Source organism: Rhipicephalus microplus, chromosome 5, assembly GCF_043290135.1.
Source record: "Rhipicephalus microplus isolate Deutch F79 chromosome 5, USDA_Rmic, whole genome shotgun sequence".
Classification (NCBI taxonomy): Eukaryota; Metazoa; Arthropoda; class Arachnida; order Ixodida; family Ixodidae; genus Rhipicephalus; species Rhipicephalus microplus.
Genome location: NC_134704.1, coordinates 100,826,388 through 100,849,893, shown reverse-complemented (window position 1 = coordinate 100,849,893; position 23,506 = coordinate 100,826,388). Strand labels below are relative to the sequence as shown.

At 48.4% G+C, this 23,506-nt stretch overlaps 2 protein-coding genes across 4 annotated transcripts in view; both read left to right on the top strand.

The window, feature by feature from the left end:
- The window catches only part of LOC142817886 (relaxin receptor 1-like), a 258,818-nt gene extending 235,512 nt beyond the window's left edge, over window positions 1-23,306 (top strand). For 2 of the 3 annotated variants that reach the window (XM_075895823.1, XM_075895822.1), the window contains one exon: window positions 18,628-21,172. In XM_075895823.1, the coding sequence (XP_075751938.1) occupies window positions 18,628-18,819 (192 nt within the window). In that variant the 3' untranslated portion in view covers window positions 18,820-21,172. Of the gene's footprint in view, window positions 1-18,627; window positions 21,173-23,206 lie in introns of those variants that run through there. The other variant, XR_012895405.1, reaches the window with a different exon arrangement.
- Window positions 23,175-23,506, top strand: part of LOC142761780 (homogentisate 1,2-dioxygenase-like) — a 51,416-nt gene continuing 51,084 nt past the window's right edge. The window contains exon 1 of the mRNA XM_075894557.1: window positions 23,175-23,315. Coding sequence (XP_075750672.1) covers window positions 23,175-23,315 — 141 coding nt within the window. The remainder of the gene's footprint in view (window positions 23,316-23,506) is intronic.

Sequence of the window (23,506 nt, the reverse complement as noted above, 5' to 3'; positions counted from 1 at the left end):
AGTGTTGTGTCAAAGGGCCGATCCGAACATGACTGAGGCCGACAAGATTTCGCACGTGTTAAAAGGAATCGCCGACGATGCGTTCAGCCTGCTTGTATTCACCAACGTAACGACCAAGGACGCCGTGATCAAAGAGTGCCGCCGTCTCGAGCAGGCGAAGAGTCGACGCATTTTGCAGCAGTTTTAGCGCCTACCCAACACCGCGGCAACGTCGTCTTGCGAAGCCACTCCTTGTCATCCGTCTACAACCGAAGACGTGACGCGCATCGTCCGACGTGAACTCGAGGCCGCTTACCCGGCTGCCAACAAACTACCGACGGTGCCCGACGCCTCAACGCCAGCTGTCGCCTTGATCCAGGCTGTTGTCCGCCAGGAATTCGCTAACCTTGGTATCCTGTCCACTGCATCCACACTGGATAATACTGGTCCCTCGATAGCTTCTGTGGACATGAGACGTCGCCGTCCGTACTCTATTCGAACCAGGAACCCGTCTGAATGGCGAACAGCTGATGATAAGCCAATCTGCTTCCGCTGTGGTCGCGCAGGACACATCGCTCGTTACTGCCGCAGTCAATGGCCATCTATGTCTTTTGACTCGTACCCCGCTTACAGTAACTCATTTCGTCCACCAAACCACCGTTATCCGACCCGCACTCAGCCTACAGCATTTACTGCCCCTGAGGACTACGGCCACCCTGTCCCGTCGTCGCCACCACCTCAAAGCCGCCCTTCTCGTTCAAACACGCGTCGCCGCTCTCCCTCGCCATCGTTCAACCGCCGCGCGTCCCCGGAAAACTAGGCTGCGCAGCTTCTGGAGGTGGAGCTGCCCTGTCGACCTTACCCAAAAATCCTCTGTTGCCCTTACGTTTGAACTGGAACACCCTAGAAGTATATGTTGATGGTACACCTGTTGAAGCTTTGATAGATACGGGCGCTCACGTCTGTATTATGAGTTCGCGTTTTCGTCGTCGCATGAAGAAGGTCCTCACGCCCCCCTTGACCAGTGTCGTCCAAGTTGCAGATGGTGCAAAAGTCCCTGTCGTCGGTATGTGCACAGCTCAACTTACCGTAGCCGGTCATCAAGTGGTCGTCCTTTTTACCGTGCTTGAAACATGTCCCCACGACCTCATACTAGGCCTCGGTTTTCTTGCCGCCAATTCTGCTCTGATTGATTGCTCCGCTGGTGTGCTCCGCCTTGAACTGCCACAAATCAGTGCCGCCCCGTACCAACCTACATGCCGATTACAATGCAGCGATTTTGTTCGCCTGCCCTCGAAAACTGTGACGTACGTCGATTTTCTGTGCTCACCAGCTGTGCCCGACGGTGACTATTACGCTACGCCTCTCACCGACGTACTCCTTGCGCACAATGTTGCAGTGCCCTATACGGTGCTCAGCATCACAGATAACAAAACTTGTCTACCTCTCGTCAATTTCGGCTACATGAATCATGTGCTTCCACAAGGCATTTCTGTGGCCCACCTGTGTCCGTTGCTCGATTCACAAATTGAAGTGCTTGCCTTAGACACACTTGCTTCACCGCAGCGCACATCACTCGCAACACATTCGGGCAGCCGTCAAATTGTAGACATGATCGCCACTGATCTTCCGCCTCCGCAAGTTGAAGCCCTACAACATCTTCTCGAGGCCTACCAGGATATTTTCGATTTTGGTGACCGACCTCTTGGGCAGACGTCCTTTGTCCAGCATCGCATACACACAGGTGATGCCAACCCTGTTCATCGCCGTCCCTACAGAGTGTCTGCTTTTGAGCGGAGCATAATTCAGAAGGAGGTGAACAAGATGCTAGCGAAGGACATTATTGAACCATCCTCCAATCCCTGGGCATCCCCGGTGGTATTAGTTAAAAAGAAGGACGGATCGTGGCGATTTTGTGTGGACTATCGCCACCTTAACAACATCACCAAGAAAGACGCATACCCTCTGCCCCGCATTGATGACGCCCTTGATTGCCTCCATGGTGCCGCCTACTTTTCTTCCATCGATCTTCGTTCTGGTTATTGGCAGATTGCCGTGGACCCCATGGACCAAGAGAAGACGGCTTTTGTAATACCCGATGGCCTCTACCAATTCAAAGTCATGCCTTTCGGCTTATGTAATGCCCCCGCCACCTTTGAACGAATGATGGACTCCCTGCTCCATGGATTCAAGTGGTCTACGTGTCTTTGTTATCTGGATGACGTGATTGTGTTTGCTCCCACTTTTCAAGCGCACCTTGAGAGACTGTCAAAAATTCTTGATGTATTCCGTCTCGCCGGCCTTCAGCTGAATTCATCTAAGTGCCGGTTTAGTCGCCGTCGCATTACAATACTTGGACATATTGTTGACGCTTACGGTGTACAGCCTGACCCAGAAAAAGTTCGAGCTGTGAAGGACTTTCCTGTGCCGAAAACCGCCAAAGATGTCCGCAGCTTTGTGGCGCTCTGCTCCTATTTTCGGCGGTTCATCAAGAACTTCGCGGAAATCACTCGGCCCCTAACAGATTTACTCAAACCGGATGAGACGTTTACCTGGGGTCCCTCGCAAGCAGCAGCATTTTCCGACCTGACCACTTGGCTCACTTCTTCTCCTGTGCTGGCTCACTTCGACCTTACGGCACCGACGGAAGTGCGCACCGATGCCAGCGGTTACGGAATAGGCGCTGTGTTGGCTCAGCGACAACGTGGGCAGCATCGCGTGATAGCTTATGCCAGCAGGCTGCTGTCCACCTCGGAGCGTAATTATTCCATCACAGAGCGCGAATGCCTAGCGCTGGTGTGGGTAGTCGCGAAATTTCGCCCTTACTTATACGGCCGACCATTTATAGTTCTTACCGACCACCACGCTCTCTGCTGGCTCGCCTCCCTCAAAGATCCCACAGGTCGTCTCGCCCGCTGGGCACTCCGCCTCCAGGAGTATTCTTACACCGTAGTGTACAAATCAGGAAAACTGCACAAAGATGTGGATTGTCTGTCACGCTACCCTGTGGCCGACTGCGATCCTACAAGCACTGATTCTGTGGGCTGCGTCCTTTCCATCTCCCAGCTGCTTCATCTCGGGGACGAGCAGCGTCGCGATCCGGATATCAGCCGCCTAATACAACAGCTCGAATCTTCACCGCAAGACGCTTCCGTTCGCATGTTTACCTTAAAGGACCACACCTTATATCGGCGTAATTTACCGCCCAATGGTCACGACCTACTTCTGGTCATACTAAAGCACCTGCGTTCTACAGTCCTACGCGAGCTCCATGACGCGCCAACCGCGGGTCACCTTGGTGTCTCTCGCACATATGACCGTGTGCGCCGCCGCTTCTACTGGCCTGGCCTTTCACGTTCTGTACGTCGCTATGTCAACGCTTGTGAAATTTGCCAGCGTCGCAAAAAGCCGTCGGGACTACCTTCCGGATATCTTCAGCCCATCGACATCCCATCGGAGCCATTCTTCCGTGTTGGTTTGGACCTTCTCGGTCCCTTCCCAACATCCGCCTCCGGAAACAAGTGGGTCGCGGTGGCTACGGATTACGCGACCCGTTATGCAGTTACGCGAGCCATGCCAACAAGCTGCGCTACAGACGTCGCTTATTTTCTACTACGCGATCTCATTTTAGTGTATGGAGCCCCTCGTCAACTGCTGACAGACCGAGGCCGTACGTTCCTTTCGAAAGTGGTTGACGATATCCTGCGTTCCTGCTCTACCCAACATAAGCTCACGACATCGTACCACCCCCAGACAAACGGGCTTACAGAACGTTTAAACCACACCTTGACAGACATGCTATCGAAATACGTCTCGGCCGACCATCGTGATTGGGACCTTGCACTACCCTACGTGACGTTCGCATACAATTCCTCCCGGCATGACACTGCCGGGTACTCGCCATTTTACCTTCTGTTTGGACGCGAACCAACATTGCCGTTGGATACCTTCCTGCCAGCCGCTGCGCAGTATACTTCTGAATATGCACGCGACGCTATTACCCGAGCTGACCATGCTCGTCAGCTTGCCCGCAGCAGATTAATGGCGTCCCAAGACTCGCAGAAGCATCGTTACGACGAGCGGCATCGCGACGAACACTTTCCAACAGGCTCCCTCGTTCTTCTTTGGTCCCCTACGCGACATGCAGGCCTGTCAGAAAAACTTCTCTCTCGTTTCACGGGCCCATACCGCGTGCTTAGACGAGTGACCGACACTACATATGAAATTGTCCGTGATAATCCATGAACCTCTTCCGCTCTGCTGTCAAGGGACATCGTCCACGTATCAAGGCTCAAGCGTTACCACACTGCTCCTGCTGTGGCCCCGTAAACTCACCGGGTCGGCGCTTTTGCCGCCGGGGGTCGTGTTACGTGATTTCGTCTGACTGAAAGAGGGCATAGTGGGGCATACCCAAGTAAGGTGCCTCAGACTGAGACAAAAAGAAGTGGACGTTGTCAGTGAGCAGCGTTGTGGCTGCGGACCGACAACTGTTATTTTCCACGTAACACTATATACAGAGGCGTTACAAATTCGGCACTGGGGCCGACAGCTTAGAGACCCGAAGAGCCGAGCTCTCCTCTCTAACACATAGGTCGGCTCTCAAATGGGTCTGCTCAACTCTCTATCACATAGCTGTCTTTTCTGACACACAGCTCAACCCTCCATCACATAGCTCTCTTTTCTGACACACATGTCTGCAAACACATAGCTCAACTGCGACACACATATCTGCTCTCCAACAGGTCTGCTGCTCGCGACGCGCCGCAGGGCTTCTCTTATATGCACCTGGTGGATTCTTTGAGAAACCAAATGTCCAACCAGAAGCGCCGCTGGTCGTGAGGTCCAAATCCTCCAATAGGGTCGCCGCTGGGCCGCGTCATTCTTTCTCATCGAATCTGGAGAGGCTGCGCTGCAGGTGGCTGCACCCAAGGATGAGTGACGTCGCCAGGCATTGCGTCACCCCCCCCCCCCCCCCCAGACAGGAAGGCGCCGGTTGTTTACTCGACGGGCTCGCTGGCTGAGATGACTCACTGCACGTGCGCGCCAGAAAGGCGCCGTCGCGTGATGACGCCGTTGAGTTGTTGATCGCGTCAGGCGGGCTCGCGTGCTGGCTTTGACACAGATTTTCTTTTTCCGAGGCATGGACGTTCGCTGCGGACTCGCAGGCATAACAGTGTCGAGGACAGAGGTGGGGTGGAATAAACATCACTGAAGCGGACTCTTCTACACATCTCGCCGAAATATTAGCAAAGGCTTCAAAGTGCATTGGGCAAGGTCGACACGCTTTGATGCGTCCGAAAGGATCTCATCTCTAGGGGCCCGAGAAAGAGTCAGAGAAGGACATTCTTAATAGAGGAGCGAATCACGTCAGGCATTGCCCATCGCCCGCAGCGATTGGGTGGATTCTCTCCAGAGAATACTTCTTAAAGCCCAAAGCTTTCGCCCACTCAGGACAGATTCAGTAATGGTGTTGTTAAAGTTCACCCTATCATGTGTAGTGGGCCAAAACAATAGCGTCATTGTTCGAGCCTGCGCTGAATAATTAAGAAGATAGGATGATTGGACGTTTACTGAAGGCTGTCTAGATTCACATGAATGAGCGAGGCTATTTCACGTTCGCATAATTCCATTTTCTCACGCCTTTTCTAGAAAACGGTAGATACAGAGATAGAAAAGAACGACACTTTTCTAGTAGTACTGGAAAGATTATCTGCGCAATAATTAGAATGTGTGTATTTTATCATACTGCCGAGAATATTCGGTGCTGCACCAAACGTTCGCACTCAATCTTGCTTAGAATTAAGGAGGTATCGTAATACCGGACACCCACATCGCATTCGTGCATAAATGATCTACGCGTAAGCTTGTCACAGCATCCAAAACAGGTCGACCAAGACAATAACAGACCGTAACTGAAAGCTATAGTACTTGTAATCAACCCAAAATGCTTGCACATAATTTTTTTATTACAGAAGCGTGGCCGACTTCGTCAGTGTTCTGCGTGCAGGTACACTGTTTTGTCGCGTTAAAATTATGCGGATAATTATCTATACGGGTGCCACTCTCAACTCAGCCACTTTCGTCACACCAGAGAGCTCGGCTTAGCGTCCCGATGGCTCACAGCTATGTGTCGACTGAGATTAGCTTCGGCGCTAAATGTTTTAGTTATTGAATGAGAAGGCACCTGACCGAGGAACAGACTCGCTTTTCCTTGACGCATTGCGCTTTGGAATTTCATAAAGTATGCACAATTTACCTGAGTAGCTCACTGTCGACTTTCTCTGGCAAGACATCTCGTCTTCTGGTCGGCTGATGGTTTTTCTGTGGAACGTGAAAACTAGAACAAACAAACATCTACCGGATAAGCATGTGAAGACGCGGCGATGAGCCCTATGAGTTTCCCCACTATCATCAATCACACACTGAGAGCTAGAGTGTTTGCGAACGCACGCGCGCCGGCCTGACACATCTGCACGCAATCAGCCGAGCACATAAGCTCGCTAGCGTGATCGCAAGGGACGAGAGAGATGCAGAGGGCAAAACAGATGCAAGGTACAAGAGAGGTGCCGCATTCAGCGTGTAATCAGCGTCCCACTCTTTCCTCGAGGTATTGTACCATGCGCGACCCCGATGGATCAGGGAAAAGCGCGGTCCAGAGAGTGAAGTGAGAACTGTTTTGCGTTTGACCTATTGCAGCACGATGCGACGCACGCGTCTGCCATCTATGTCAAGTCAAGTCAAGTCAAGTTTAATAAATAGTTCAGTTGAGTTACATGGTTAGCGTTATGTGGATAATTGTATGTCGGTACAGGCAGTGGCGTAAAGTATGGGAGGGTCAGGGGGGGGGGGAGGCGGAGCCTTTATCCTGTGTACAGTCTTAGGATGGGGGGGGGGGGGGGAAGTACACCCAATGCAAGCGTCCTCCTTCGAGGTTTACCTTCCGAATTTCCCCTTTGAAATTTTGGACAGTCAAGGACAATGCACTTTCCATTCAGCGAACCCTGAAGTGTGAGGCACTTTTACTGAAAAGAAGAAACTAAGCATGAAGAACTCGGAAACGAAGCCGGTGCGCGTGATGGAAGACAACTCTATACGCTAGCGAAAAAATGTGCTACCATTTTCATTGTATACCTTAACCCGAGTGATGCAGCCGCAGAAATGCTAGCGCCTGCCTATGAGTTGTTATGAGAACGAACCTTCGCCATGTGATGTCTCTTACATACTGTTAAATAATGATGTTTCTTCTAACCAGGTGCCAATATAATGTTATTATTATTATTATTATTATTATTATTATTATTATTATTATTATTATTATTATTATTATTATTATTATTATTATTATTATTATATGCGAAGCATTTTTGGCGAACTTTAGCGATATTGAACGTATCTATCTAACTAGCCACTTACGACTTTTAGCTCTCCTGGCCTTTTCAATAATAGTATCGATACGAAACTTGGTATGGCATGACATAAATATATGATGAGCATAAGTAAATAACTAGAACATAAAAATTATGATATGTATGTATAAATGCTACGATTTAAATTTTATAGTTTTGCTGCTCTGGAGGTGGTATGATTGACATGATAGTTGCAAAACTGGTATGGTATTACATGACTGTATGGCGAGCACAAGCGATGGGCTCTAACATGAAAAATCATGACATGCGTATCATGTAACAACACGACTACGTTCCACACTCATGATACGCTGGCGGCCATTTCGCTACCAAATTTTGTATTATACGGTACGTGAATGGATCACGAAGGTATATGACCTGTGCAAACATGATAATTATCAGGTGCGTGTCATCTAACAACATGACTACATGCCGTGCCCATGATGCGATTGCGGCCGTTTCGCTGGCTACAAACATACCAAATTCGGTATTATGGAACGCAAACAAATGACGAAAGTATGTAACAGGTGCAAACATGATAAACATGAAATGCGTGTCATGTAACAACATGACAACATACCATGCTCATAATGCGCTCGCGGCCGTTTCGCTAGCTCTACATATACCAAGTTTGCTGTTACGTGAACTCAATGGATGACGAATGTATATGACTGGTGCAAGCATGATAATCATGACACGCGTGTTATGAAAAGCATGACTAATGACTACATGGTGCGCTCATAATGTGGTCGTGGCCGTTTCACTAGTTCCACATATACCAAATTTCGTATTACGTGACGTGAATGTGTGAGGAATGTAAATGATAGGTTCAAAAATAATAATCTTGATAAGTGTGCCATGTAAAACTTGACAACATGCCACGCTAATTAGCATGGTCGCGACCGTTTCGCTAATTCCACATATGCCAAGTTTGGCATAAGGGGACGTGAATAGACGACGAAAGTAAGTGACAAGTACAAATAAAATACTCATGACATCAAAGTCATTCACGGCATAATTTACCTCCGCCTCATAACGTTGTGCTGATTTTAACGAAACATGTCCACCTTCCTCATTCGTGCTTCGCATATCATCGATTTCCAGTTTGCGTAGGATCTGCCACTTTTCTTATAATAATACTATTATTATTATATTATTATTTTTATTATTATAATATTACTATTACTTGTGAATACATAATTTTAATTTCGTGCAATAAAAGATTCAGTACTTGAAAAAGAAATGGCCACGTCGTAGCAAGACGTGTGTCCCACCTTGAGGTCTGTGTGGATTTATGCCTCTGAAGACAGGGGTAACTTATTGTGAGAGAACGACATCTGGTGCGATCCTTTGTCGAGGGGTAGCAGAACCAGAGAAGAGAGCAATAGAGCTGATTGTTCTTCACGTCGTTCTTGACAGCGTTCACTCGTTGTAGCTTCGCCTCGTTAGTAGCGGCCGCACGACAGCCAAAGCCCCAGCGAGAGAATCGCGCAGTGGAAAAAGTCGTGGTAGAGTCGATACTAAATTTTCTCGGCGTAATCTTAAATGTGACGACAAGGAAGAAGCATATCCATATCAGGTCACTACACACCCGGATGCGCGTATGTTTATAGCATAAGGCGTCCGTAAAAGCCTAGACAGATGATAGCTCGCGGGAGTTGGAATCAGGCGGCCTCAACGAGCCTCATGACGGATACGTTGCCACGTTAATATACTCGTACTCCTAGAGTTCTTTGGAGCTCTGGTTACCCCAGTATCTGCTTGTAGGGTGAGAATCTAGACGTGGTGTATTGAATTGCGTATGAGGCACATGGCGGTGTGTCCACTTCGTACGGTGGTTTTTCGGCCAAATGTCGCAGTAAACAGCTGAGGGAATTCCTCTGTGATATTCGGAGCTCGGGGGAGTGCCCTCATGATTTGGACTTGTCTCACGAGCGTGGATGTGCCTCGTTAAAGTGTGTTTGGTTGCTGGATGCAAATTCACAATGCATTATGTTGTGTCGGCTTGGCTGAATGATCTGGAGCGCCCAATGCGACGAATACATAAATGTTGATTCTGGTCGTTTCTGTGGGCTCATGCCGACCACTGCTACGGCTTATTACATTACCATGTCTCATTAGGAATAAAAAGCAACAATAAAGACGTTGATATTGTTCCACGTCATGAATAACATTGGTAAGCAAAACGGTAATGATGATAACTATCATCTTAACCCAGAGCATAATTATTGTAATTTAAATTTATTTGTTAACTCATCCGTCCTGGCAAGTGATATACGTGACTAGTACTCCTACACCGCTACTACTGCTACTTGTACGCCCAATGCGGGATCGAATCCCGGCTGTAGCGGCTGCATATTCGATGGAGGTGAAAATGCTGTATGCCCTTGTGCTCAGATTGGGGTGCACGTTAAAGAATCCCAGGTGGTCGCAATTTCCGGAACCCTCCTTTACGGCGTCTTCCATAATCATATGGTGGTTTCGGGATGGTACAACCCACATATCAATCAAATCAATCACAACAACTATTATTACTATTATGATGACAACGAAGATACGAGGTAGATTAAGAGGTATTCGCTTTAAAATATATTTTCTACAAGGAAAAAAATGGCTACCGTGCCGCCCGCAAGCGCGAATATCCAGCAAAGCTGTATGAAACACCACACATGTTGCTGAGGGGGTTTGGGGGAGTGAATGAATTATTATTAGTTTAGAGTAATATCATCCATAATCGCTTTGTGGTCTCTGTGGTAGAACCGTAAATACTTCGGCAACCATTTTCAGCTGGATGACTTTGTTACTTTCGCCAACCATTCCATTCAGACTGTTCTTCTAGTGTCTTTAATTTCTGTGTTTACCCACGGCAGCTTTATAATGAAGTGAATGGGTGGCTGTACAGGTCTCTCTTTTATATTGTACGAAAGCGATAAACAGGCTCGCGGAGAAAAGGGGTCATCTGACGTCATTTGAAGTCCTCGTGCGAAGCACAAAGCCCTGCAACCTATTCTGGTTTTCGGGCACGCATTGAAGAGTGTTGCCATTGTTCAGAGACGTATTGTCATCCAGCACACTGTTTCAATGCTTGCTATGTGTTTTTTTCATAGAAATGAGTACTCAACAATGGCCGCACGATGAAAGTAAACGTAATCGAACAGCCGTAACTTAACTTTATGCTGTATGCTTCATTGCAAAGGAATAAGATATGCCGTTTGTCTCCAATTATTAAAGCATCACAAAACAAACCGGAGGCGAAATTTAGTTGTGTCGTCGCAGTTATCTACAAGCTATACAGCCAACGCTTCTGTCGCCTCGTCAGTCCAGCATCGTGGATAACAGTTTTATTGTTATTCCGGGAGGACATTCGACCATCGGGCCTCAGGTCTCCCACGCGGAAACATTGAGGCTTTTCCTCACTACAGCATCGAGGGCTAGCTGAATGGCCTGAGAGCCTCCATGTGCGTGCCGCCAGCACATGAGGGCTCCCTAGGACTTCGCATGAAGACTCTCTAGGACGGCCCAAAGTTAGTTGCCGAGGTTGGGGCTGCGTAAGGCAGCGGCCCGCTGTGGTGGAAGAGTTCTGAAGTTAGAACCTTGCGGATTTTCAGTACATTTCCACAGCATGTGGGTTAGTCAGGTGACCTGAATACTGCAGACTTTCCTTGTATTCGTCGGTTGTGTATTGGGATAGAGTCTGCCACACAGTGGGAGTCGGAGTATGTATGCACCTACAGTTGTAGAGCCATCAGCAACGTCCTGTCCAGCTCATCGCTGGGCGGAGCAAAGGCTTGGCGAGCCACGTAAAAGAAATCGATAATTACATTGTAGCTTGTCAAACGGCCCTTGGTGTAGCACCATACGCGACTGTTCCCGGCCCGTTTCGCGAGTTCGCACACCTTAGTATGTGCCGTCCGCACACCTCTCAGAATGTTTTAAATGCGAACGCATTTCATAGTCGGGCTGTGTCAGGCGTCCGTCGGAATCTGTCCACCATCCTCTTCCATAGCAACAGCTGCGGGCATGCGCGTCTCTAGCAACCGGAGCCCCCACAATGTCGCGTTTCGGCATCGACAGCTGTCAGCAACAACTGCAGGTGCGCGCGCTTATCCTCGCCCCTAGCAAACAAAGCCCCCATCCCCGTGGCTTGCCAGCGCCTCAATAGAGTGCGTTTTAACCCGTTTGTAGCGTTTCTGTTGCCAGAGTTTGTGTAGCGTTTGTATTAGATGCGGAGCATCTTATACTCGCGCCTTGTAGTGCGCCGTCCGCGTCGTCCGCGCCGTCCACACCGCTTCTCGAACATTCGACAGCTGACGCGCGCGCATGCGCCGTCGCGCCGTCGCCCACTCTTCCACCATCTGTGCATCCCTTCCTCCTCTACACACCGCGCGCTTCACTCCTCCACCATCTGTGCACCCTTCCTCCTCTACACACCGCGTTCGACATCTACAATTCTCCTGATTCTCCAGTGGACGCGCATGTGGCGTCGCGCTTCGAGAACATTCAACAGCTGACAGTGCATGCGCCGTCGTGCTGTATATATACTCAAGGTCGGCGCTCGCTCGCTCAGTTGCTGCTCGTCGGTTGGTTTGTACGGCGCGTCGACGTCCAAGGTCGCGGTGAAATTAATTCCAACGAATCCACAAACACAATGATCGACGTCCCTTCGACCAGCGCCGCCCTTTCGCATACGTGTGTACGTGTTCACTCATTTAACACCCCCTCCTACAACCACGTTAACCAATTTAGCCATCGACCCAAGTAAGTCGCAATTTAACACCCCATTTCACAACCACGTTAACCAATTTAGCCATCGACCCAAGTAAGTCGCACTTTAACACCCCGTTAACCAACTATATGGTCCGCATCCTCCTCAGTGTTCCCCCGAGGGAAGCTGCGGGCAATTTTTTGATAAGACGCTGACATTATGCCCGTCTGCTAAAATGACAGGTGTAGTGCTTCGTCGCTCCTTCTCTTGTCATTCGATCTTCTGTCTGCATCCCACACTAAAGTGAACCGCGTGCATCACTCTCGACCGTTCGCTGGCTGAGTGCCTCTCAAGGTGATGGCAGAAGTCAGTGAAGACGAATGCCTGACGTCAAAGGGTACCCCTAGCAAGAAGTGTAACACAGTCCAACCCGAGCATTACACCTCTCACTGGAGGTGACGTCACTGCAGTAGCTTCAACGTCAAGGCACAGGAGAAAAACATCAACGCCAACGTCAATGCCACAGGAGAAAAAAACTAGCAGATCCCACGCACATCGGGAATCGATTATATGCGAAGCACGAATGAGAAATGTTGATGTGTCACCTTAAAATCAGCACAACGTTACGAGGGGGGGGGTAAATGATGCCGTACATGACTTCCGTGTCATGATTATCGTGTTTGTTTATATGTGTCGTTTGCTTTCGTCATCTATTCACGTCACGTGATACCGAATTTAGTGTATGTCGAGCTAGCGAAACGGCCGTGAGCATGCTATAAGCGTGCTATGTTGTCATGTTCTTACATGACACGCATGTCAGGAATTCCATGTTTGCACCAGTCATATATTTTATCATCCATTGACGTCACGTAACACAAAATTTGGTATATTTGGAGCTACCAAAACGGCCACGAGTGCATCATGAAGGGCCCAATATACTCCAATGTACCGTTGACGTGCGCGCATGCTGGGCACAGCAACACTACGTTAGCAAAACGCGAGCACCCTATCGTCTGACGCCAGGCGCGACCAGCGTCTGTCGGCGAGGCCCTGTGGCAACAGGCGGGAAATGCGACATACATTTCGCGCTGATGCGTTACCCAGACAGCACTGCGTCTCCCTCTTTTCGTGACGGAGGGACGCCGGACGTGCTGAAACGCACATGCGTCAAGCAACGCAGCGTGGCGCGCGCCTGCGGGTATATGGCAGGACCGGCACCTGGCGTGGCAACGCCGGCAATTCGCGACAAAATGAACGCCAGTGAGCACGCGCACCGCGTCACGTCAAAATGTATTGGCGCCTTGACTGTGGCATGTAGTGATGTTCTCACATGACACGCATCTCATGATTATCATGTTCGCACTAGTCACATACCTTCGTCATCCATTGGCGTCGCGTAATACTGCGTTTGGTACAAGTGAAGCTAGCGAAGCGGCCGCGAACGCATCATAAGCGTAGCATATAGTCATGTTGCTACCTGGCACACATCTCATGCTTATCATGTTTGCACCATCATACCTTCGTCATCCATTGACGCCCCGTAATATCAGATTTGGTATAAGTGAACCTAGCGAAACAGCAGCCAGCGCATCATGAGCATGGCGTGTAGTCATGTTGTTACATGACGCGTATCTCATGATTATCATGTTCGCACCAGTCACATACCTTCGTGATCCATTCACGTAGTGTACTACCAAATTTGGTATATGTGATGCTTGCGAAATTGCCGCGAGCGCATCATGACCGTGGCATGTAGTCATGTCACAAGACACGCATTTCATGATTTTTATGTTAGGGTCTGTCGCTTGTATTCGCCATGCAATCATGCCATACCATTCTAGTTTTGGAACAATCCACGGGAACGAAACTACCGCAAGACCTGCAGGACCATGCAATGTAAATCATGTCATTCATGACATACATGTCATGATTTTCTTCTTATGAGTAGTCAAATATGTTCTGTTCTTCATACAGTAATGTTGTGCCATACCAAGTTTTGTATCGACAGCATTATCAAAACGGCCAGTAGAGCTAAAAGTCGTAGGCGGCTAGATAGATAGATACGCTCCTTGTCGCTGAAGTCCGCTAAGAAATGCTTCGCATTTAAAAGCGGAAGACAAGTCTGTGAAGTGAAGAGCCCGTGGTGCCGAACGCAAGTGAGTGAAGCAACCATGTCAACACAAACAGGTTCTCATGAATGTGTAAATAAATTGCTACGCTACAAACCATCGCCTTGTCGTCAATTTACGCCATGTACTTTCAGCGCAAGAAATGCATTCGCGTTTCCTCACGATTTCTTTAGAGATGGTGGAGCCATTTTTTTTGTTAGTGTGTGAGATGAAAACGCAGTGAGCGCTGTTGCGACCAGGGTTTGCGGCACCGGGGATCCGGGATCAAGATGTCGAGGCAGGAGGAGGTTGAACTTCGTAGAGTGGGTTTATTTACATTATTTACACGCACGGGCTCTCTGGCCCGAAGCTCTACATTGAAAACTCTTCATTGAAAAAGGCTGTTCATTGAACAAGCTCCGTGAACTACGCTAAGCAGCCCACGAGGGCTGAATAAATACAGTCTCATCTCCCAGATCCCTAGGTCAGGAAACAGGTTCATACGGCACTGTCCAGTAAAATGTCCCACAGCATACACGAGTGTAAATATGCTGGCACTTCCCCCAACATACAGATACACAAATACACAAACCAAACACGCTTAGGGTCCCGGCGATGCTGCCTCTTTCAGCGAAGCTTGCTTGAGCGGCTGAAACGAGTCTGTCATCTCGCCGCTCGGACCGACCATCCATGCTTTGTCGTACAGCAGTCGCGGTCTAGGCGCCTCCGAGGGGCCGTTCCTGGACATCTGGTGTTGATTTGGGCGTCAGCGGCCCATCAGTCAGAGACGCACAGCGTGATGGTCGGTCCGACGTCCATTATCGGTGGAGGCCCGGCATTGTGGCCTTTACCGGGGCACGAAGACGCCACGTATCACATCTAGGCGCGAACCCGAAGGACAGCGGTGCTCCGTAGAGTAAATTCAGCCACACAGCGCCCAGTACACGGAAACAGCAGAGCGTTTTGGCGCTGCTTCTTATCTCCACAAAACGAGGCGGCTGCCTTTCTTCCGTTCCAGTGGCCGCGGCGAAAGGGTGGCCCGCCAAACGCAACAGCGCATGCATCTGCTAGCAGATGAGCACGCGAGCGTCATTTTGGGGTTTAGGAGTCCGGCGTATGGTTTTTAATACATGGAGACACAACCGTTGCGGGGTAGAGGTCGTTATAAAACTCTAGCTTGACGGTGATTCTTGCACGTATGGCCAGAGAACCCTAGCTGTTGGTAGTTGTGTATCAGTGCGTGCGCCAGTGGTCTACTGTATGGACATTTTTTTACGGAGAAAGGGATTTACTCCTTTCTGGGCTGTTGCAGAAGCTTGCGAAAGCTAACGTCACAGCTTCGGCAGTGCATTTCTTGGAGGGTCACGCGCGCTAACAACAGCCCAGAGAGGACTATGGTGGCACTCAGATCGCCTTGAATAAAAAAGTCTATACACTGCAGTGTGAACGCTTCGAGAGCGCAGTCGCACCACTGGCTGTGACTAATTTCTGATGCACTTTGCTATTACCAGCTGACGCGCGTTTCACAGGATATACATCGATAGAGTGCTGCAAAGTAGGATTTTCTCAGTTTCACGATGCCTTACCAGCTCACTGCTTCGGTATTCTTGCCATGGCATCACATCACGCTATGAGGGCCTTCCCTTTATTCTCGATTTATCGCAAAGAAGCCGAGTGGCTATAGCTGAACATTTTGTAAAGTGAAAGTTCTAGAACACTGCCCCATCCTTCAATGGTGTCGAAAGCCATTCACGCCTTACCACAGTTTATAAATTTTTTTTTGCAAACGCGGACTACAGAAACTCAGGGACTCGATGCGGAAGTGGCGTACTCTACCACACGACCCCGTAATTGCTTGAAACTATTTTGTGAAACAAACCTATGCACAAGTCATGTTGGGTGAGCAGTCACGTTAACGAATGTAATATTGCGTGGCAGAAGAGTAAAGTAACACCGGACGTCACACAATTTGAATAGCGCATAAACTGGGTTGTTGAAAAATTCAGCCTGCTCTGCTTGGCGGACACTGAAGGCACACGCAAGTTGGCGGTGCACAGTAGGCTTGAGCGAAGGGGAAAGGAAGTGAGATTGACGCGACATGAAGTAGGCGAGTGAAGTTGGGAAGCAGACGAAGCAATAGTGGGGCTAGTGGTGAGTTGGGGAAGCATTGCCAGTCGCTGGATGTATTAGGTTTATTGTTCAGTGGTGGGAGTAGTGAGCAGTGGTAGTGGGCCGAGTCGTGAGTTGAGGTAGTAGTGTTCAGTAGTTGCAGTTAGAGAAAATAGTGGGCGCAGTGGTGAGTTGAGGTAGTAGTAAGCAGTGCTAGTGGTTGGAGGGAGTAGTGGGCTTATTGTTCAGTTGTGGTTGTAGTGAGCAGTAGTAGTGGTCGGAGGAAGTAGTGGGAGGAATGGTGAAGTAAGAAGCGGTAGTAGTTGGAGGGAGTAGTGGGCCTAGTGGTGAGTTGAGGGAGTAGTAAGCAGTAGGAGTGGTTAGAGGAAGTAGTGGGCGTGGTGGTGAGTTGAGGTAGTAATGAGCAGTGGTAGTCGTTGGACGGAGTAGTGGGCCTATTGGTCAGTTGTGGTAGTAGCGAGCACTAGTAAAGGTTGGAGGGAGTAGTGAACCTACTGATGAGTTGACGGAGTAGTGATCAGTAGTAGTGGGCGTAGTGGTGAGTTTTGGTAGCAGTGAGAAGTTGTAGTAGTAGGAAGAAGCAGGGGTCCTATTTTTCAGTTGTGATAGTAGTGAGCAGTAGTTTGTGGTTGTAGGAAGGAGTGAGCATAGTGGTGAGTTGAGGCAGTAGTGAGCAATGCTAGTAGTCGGAGGGAGTAGTGGGCCTATTGTTCAGTTGTGGTTGTAGTGAGGAGTAGTAGTGGTTGGAGGGCGTAGCGGACCTAGTGGAGAGCAGTAGTAGTAATTGGAGGAAGTAGCGGGCATAGTGGTGAGTTGTGGTTGTAGTGAGCAGTAGTAGTGGTTAGAGTGAGTAGTGGGTGTAGTGGTGAGTTGTGGTAGTAGTTGGAGGGAGTAGCGGACCTATTGTTCAGTTGCTTTAGTAGTGGGCAGTAGTAATGGTTGGAGGATTAGTGGACCTAGCGGTGAGCAGTAGAAGTCGTCGGAGGAAGTAGTGGGCGTAGTAGTGAGTTGGGGTAGTAGTGATCAGTGGTAGTTGTTGGGGGGGAGTAGTGGGGGTAGTGGTGAGTTGTGATAGTATTGAGCAGTGACAGCTGTTTGAGGGAGTAATGTATTGATGAGTTGTGGGAGTAGTGAGCAGTGGGAGCGGTGGATCGAGTGGCACACATCCGCAGTGGCATATACTCACTTTTGTGGGTAAATATTACTACGAGCTATGATGGTCACCGGATATGAAAAGATTGGCCAAGAACAGCATGGCTGTTAAAACCTCCCAACACATTACAAATAGCCCCGCCATAATTCTTCATCGTCATCAGCCAAAGCATCCACAAAGTGTCAAGCTACGTAAGTGAGCGTTGTGCCTTCCAGACGCGAAGTGCGTACCTCGCTATGTGAGGATGACAAATTACGGCATAGTGGGTACATTTCTATTTCGCAAAAGTATATTATTTCATGGCTTCCTTGGTACTTCGCAACTGTACTTGCAATCGTTCATCTGGATAGTTGGCAAAGGGCTTTCAAAATTTCACTCCTCGTGTTTTGAATGTGACAGTGCGGTGTGTTCCGCGCCTGCCAGTCGGAATTATTGACGTACGAATTATATGGAGACTCTGGGGGGATATTTGCTATTGCCGTAAGGTTGCACTAAAAGTCAGTATCTATGTTCCTGTGTTATATGCGCTATTGAAAGCTCGAGAGCGCTAGCGATGAACTCGACCGAAGCAGAGATGAAACGAGCCAGTTATCTCTACTGCGCGAAGGGTGCATGCGATAACGTTGCGCCGCGGGTGAGAGCTGTCGCAGATGGTCCCCCTCCCTCGTACATCGTCGCGCGAAGCGTGCATGTTTGTATAAGGCAGAGGAGGGCCGGCTGTGGGCCTCCGGGACGAAATGCGTTCTTTAACGATTAGGGTGTTGTAACTCGTGGTCGTGCGCACCGTATATTCCTAGCGGGTCTCAGCAGACAGCCAATAGCTCTACATATGCTGCACTGTTCCGTCACGCCGAAGCGAATACAGAACGAAAGTCAATTTCCTCGTTAGAGCTGCCGTATTCCCTTGCACCAGTGTTTTGAATATAGAGTTACGCCACATTTAATCCAACGGGAGTTAGCTACTAACCTTGCTAAGCGTACCATTTCAACTTGCTGGCATCTCTTTCCTTCGCTTTGGGGCGAAACGTTGACTTTATTTTTTTTTCTCTCAGGGGTTGTAGCTTAAAGGCTAAACGCCAGCTTATGCTATTTTATGCACTAATGTGCCTTTTTTTATTCTTGTGTTTCCCCCTCCCCCCATTGCAGGTGTGCGAGCCCATGCTAGAAGAGATGAAGACTTTTTCTACTGGCTACGGGCAGGCAGGTGCTATTGGCGCGCGCAGAACAAACTCTAGTGACAAGTCGACGACGCCACTGCTCTCGACGACATCGGCGTCTGGGAAGTCGAAGTGGAAAAGACTTCAGCACACGAGACTCCGAGCCAAAGATTCCTTATAACCGCCGCTGTGGATGATGTAACAGCCTCCAACAATTTTACGTGCATCGCGCAAGCGTCGACCACGTGCTGTACCAGCGCCTTACATCGGCGATAATCCATTGGATGATCTGCGATACCGGCAGTACGCACAACCGTACTAAACAAAGCTAGTGCAAGTGTCCTCTACCACGCTGTTCCTTTCAGTACGATGCGCGCCTTGTCGTAATGCCTGTATTAGTATCTTACACAAGGCCTTCCCTTTCGTATGTACGCGGTAGCAAAGCGGCTACCTTGGACAGGTTAACCTCACTGCCTTTCTTGATCTGCCATTTCTTGCCTCTGTTATAGAAGAGATGAAGTAAAACAATAGTTGTGCGAACAAAAGAATGTGTGTGAAGAAAAGCGGTGATTTATCAATGCACGTTCTATTGATCTTTACTGTTAACGCAATGCAGTGCTGTAGCAATTATGGTGCTCAAATGAAGACCCCGAAGCGAAAGGTTGAAATCTTGGCCGCGGCGGCTGCAATAAAGTTGAATTGCTAGAGGTCTGTGTGCTTATGATCAGGTGCTCGCTTAAGAATCCTGGTTGTTCCAAAACTCCGGAGCCAATCCCGTACACCTCTCATAATCATGTCGAGGTTTCCGAACGTAAAACCCAACATTTATTGTTACTGCTTTCCTTTCTGCCACCGCAGCGAAATGAACTGCGCAAAGTTGACGCGCAAGGCAATCTTGTGAGCCGTCGGCGATTGTGTGGAATTCGGGCTTCTTTATAACAAAGAAAGCGAATGTTTCGCCCTGAAAAGAGCAGTATGGCAGACGTCACGGGAGCTTGTAATGCGTTGCTTTGTGCGCCGGCGCACGCGACTCCACGTCTAGCACATTATTGCCGTTGTAAGGCGCTGACACTGCCCGCGGTCGACGCACGCGCGATACATTATAATTCTGGAGGCTGTACATTATATCATCTGAAAATACATCGCTAGCTGCAGTGTCTAGCAGCTGCGTCACCTGTAAATAGTGGACTCACCAGGCCAGAAACCAAAGGACATGAATCCCTGCCACGAGTTTGGAAAAAAAAGGGGTCGTCATTGCTTTTGCTCAAACTTGACACACGACCTCACTGTGATCACAACGACCAGCTTTCGATGCTGTGACGCGCTTGCGTCTTATGTTCAAGAGGAAAAACTGAGTTTTTTGTTTGTGTGCATGCGTGGAAATGTGAACATGTCGCTACTGCCAGAGGATACAGCAATCTGTGGAACTAGTTTTATCAAAGTGTCAAATGGGTATGCGTTTACACCGTGCGCACTGCACGAGCCCGAAATTGGTATTGCGGGAGCCAACAGTGCGTCCCAGAAACAGTGTGCTTGACGGGGGTAAGAAAAAAAAGTGTTAGAGAGCACGACACGCTTATGGTAATTAAGGGGGATAATGTCATCGCATTTCTCCACGTACAGCCTAAACTTCGCTTGTACAATTCTGGCACGACATTGCCACCCCATACCATCATACCACTTGCATTTCATTGAAAAAGTGCAGTACTATGTCAGACAGACTGCATTGCCGGTGCCAATGAAGACCCTCTGTATTGCTAATATAAACTTCACTTCCGCATATGTCATTATGTACATACTGTAAATACGATATTCTTCCTGCTCTATAACATACTCATTTCATCAATCTGTTTTGTTCCTGTTGAGTGGTGCCAACACTAAAGTCAGTAACGTAGGAGGCTGAGTACTATTACAGCACCTTGTTGAATGCGGTTTCGCTCATAAGTTGTATGGTTCATGCAATTCCAAGGTGTTAAAAAAAGACACGGTTCCTACGCCCACTGTGTCGCGAAAGTTGAAGGCACTAAACGCGACCACTGAGATTTCGTGTCCCTTGTATTTCTTCGTAATCTTAACATGGACATTGTGTGTTGTGCATTGTGCATTGTGCATTGTGCATTGTGCATTCTGCATACCCTTGTCAGAGTTGAATGGTTTTTTAGTTATAAAGTCGCCACCACCACGTTTCATTTAGTCGCACGATAGAGAGGTGTTGCCAGTTCTGAACGGCAATTAGTCCTTGCTTTTCACATGAGCACGTCTTGTACAAAATCAGTGGCTGAAATGCCCTCGCTACACTTTTTCGTCCACGTTGCGATTGCGTTGGCCTCAGTACCTTGAGGCGCTTGTATAAATGCTTCGTCATTGTTTTCGTGTGTATTTTGTAATAGACGTGAGACTATTTTCTCAGAGTTTATAGGCAGCGGTATCTTGAGGTTCAGCTGGAATCCGTCACTTCCGTTGTGGCTGCCCGGGGCTTCAATGTTTCACTTGCATTATAGAAAGTTAAAGCTGTACCTGAGGTTTCTTTTTGACGTGAGTACGACTGCCTCCGCGTAAGTACCAAAATAGGTGTGAGAGTTCGCGAGCAGTGGTGGCGATGAAGCTGACCTTACTTCAAGCGGACTTGTCTTTCAGGGTTGCCGTTGGTGGGTACCTTGCCCCAAAATGCGAACTTTGTCACCCGTTTGGCGACGAAAAATTTCAGTCGGCGCCATGGCTGTTTTTTGGCTACCTCCAAAGTTCTGGTTTTACATATTCAAACACGATTTACTTATTCATGAATACTAAATCTTCCATTTACACTTGCATTCTTGTTTTATTTGGGCCCCACCTTGGTGGTCTATAGTGGCTAAGTTGCTCGGCTGCTAATTTGCAGGTCGTGGGATTGAATACCGGCTGCGGTGGCTGCATTTTAGATGGAGGCGGAAATGCTGCAGGCCAGCTTGCGCAGATTTGGTTGCACGCTAAAGAACCTCGGGTGGTCGAAATTTTTGGAGTCCTCCACTACGGCGTCTCTCATAATCATATCGTGGTTTTGGGACGTTATACAAATTTAATACCACATATCAATCAATCATTCTTTTTGCTTTATTTAGCTACAAATGAGGCAAATAGACTAAAAAGCATGAATAATTTGGTGCATAGATGACATGAATACTTTTAAATGACATCAATACTTTAAATTTCGGCGCCTTTTGAAATCCCCCTCACGGCAATCCTGGTGCCTTCTTGAATGCAGCAGCAGCTCAAGCCACAAATCAATCTTTCAAGAAGACAAATCTGCTTGTCGAAACGCCGGTTCCCGCGCAACGTCTGTTTACTAAAATTTTATCGCAGGCTTCCATCGTTCTCCGGCTACTGCTTTTCTTTTAGATAAATAAGGCCGCACTTAACGAATGCCTCATGAAGCACCCTGAACTTCGTTACAAAACACATCCCATGGAAAGCAGACTCTGCTATGACCAGCTCAGTCAAATCGTGTTGTCATGCGCGGAAAGGAGTGTTTACAAGCAAAGCGCGTAGTTACTATTCTCTCAGGCGCCACTTTTCCGAATACAGAGGCCCGTGCTCACTTTCTTCGGAGCAGCAGGCGTTTGCTGCTTGACGTCAAAAAACAGCTAGCGTGCCATTGGCCAATAGCTGACGTAAATTAAGACCAGGCGTTTGGACCAGACGGAATTCGGGCCGGCACGGCACACTGTAGTCTGCAAGTATTATACAGTGAGTCATGCTCGCGCACAAAAATCGCAACGGGAGAGGGCCATTTCGTTTCGTGAAGAGTGCTCAAGGTCATCACGCACATTGAACTATGTATAGCTTCTTTCCTGTGCCCTCTGTTCTTGTCTGCCTTCAACCGGGCTAGTCAGGTCGAGACAAAGCGCTTTAAGGGAACCGGAAACTGGCCAGAACGTGCGATTAGATCGTAGTAGAAATTAAAAGAGCACGAAATGTAATGACATATTGCAGCATTCTTTTCGCACTGTGACTAGGATTTATATTTTTATATAATGCTTTAAGTTGTCAAAAAAAGTTTGCTGCGCAGCCTAGCAGAAGGGCCTTGAAGCTGGACTGTAGTCGATCACTTTATTCAACGTGGTCGCGTAGTCTGATATCCTCGTGCACGCCAGTCCTCGAAACTCAAGTATGTGAATATATATTCAGCTCCACTCAATTCTGTGCTGCTTAAGTTACGACGTAAAAGGAATAGCACGGTGAAAAGTGGCGCTGCCATCGCGGCAGCCAGTGGACCAAGTGGAGCCGGGAGCACTCATGCGCAGTAAACCCCCACGCTTGAACCCAAACAGCCCGCGTGCTCACTGTTTGCAGCTTGGGAGCATACGACTTCGCAATCGCTGCAGACCGGAATACGCTAAATACAAATGCTTCAGGATGATTTTCACATAATGGTTCCGGCATGATACTGACTGAGGGGCAATATTTGCTTCGCGCATATATATATATATATATATATATATATATATATATATATATATATATATATATATATATATATATATATATGCTCTAACCACTATGCCTCTAATGCTAATCACCTATACTTGCAGCTGGCTGTACCGCATCAGACCATCGGTGCAGCACACGCCGTTCACAAAGTACAATGGAAACAAGAACCTCACCTCCGACTGGAACTCCAACCACCCGAACCCTTACCAGGTGCGTTTTCAGGTCACATGACTCCACTACGAGCATACTAATATTATTCGCATGAATGCGTACGTATTCATATCTTCGGCGCATGTTTCCATGGTTTATAAGTAGCTTTTCTTTAGATAATAGCGATGTAGGCGAGAACGTTACTGATCATTCTTTTTTATCATAAATGTTCACATCGAGCACTGTCTATC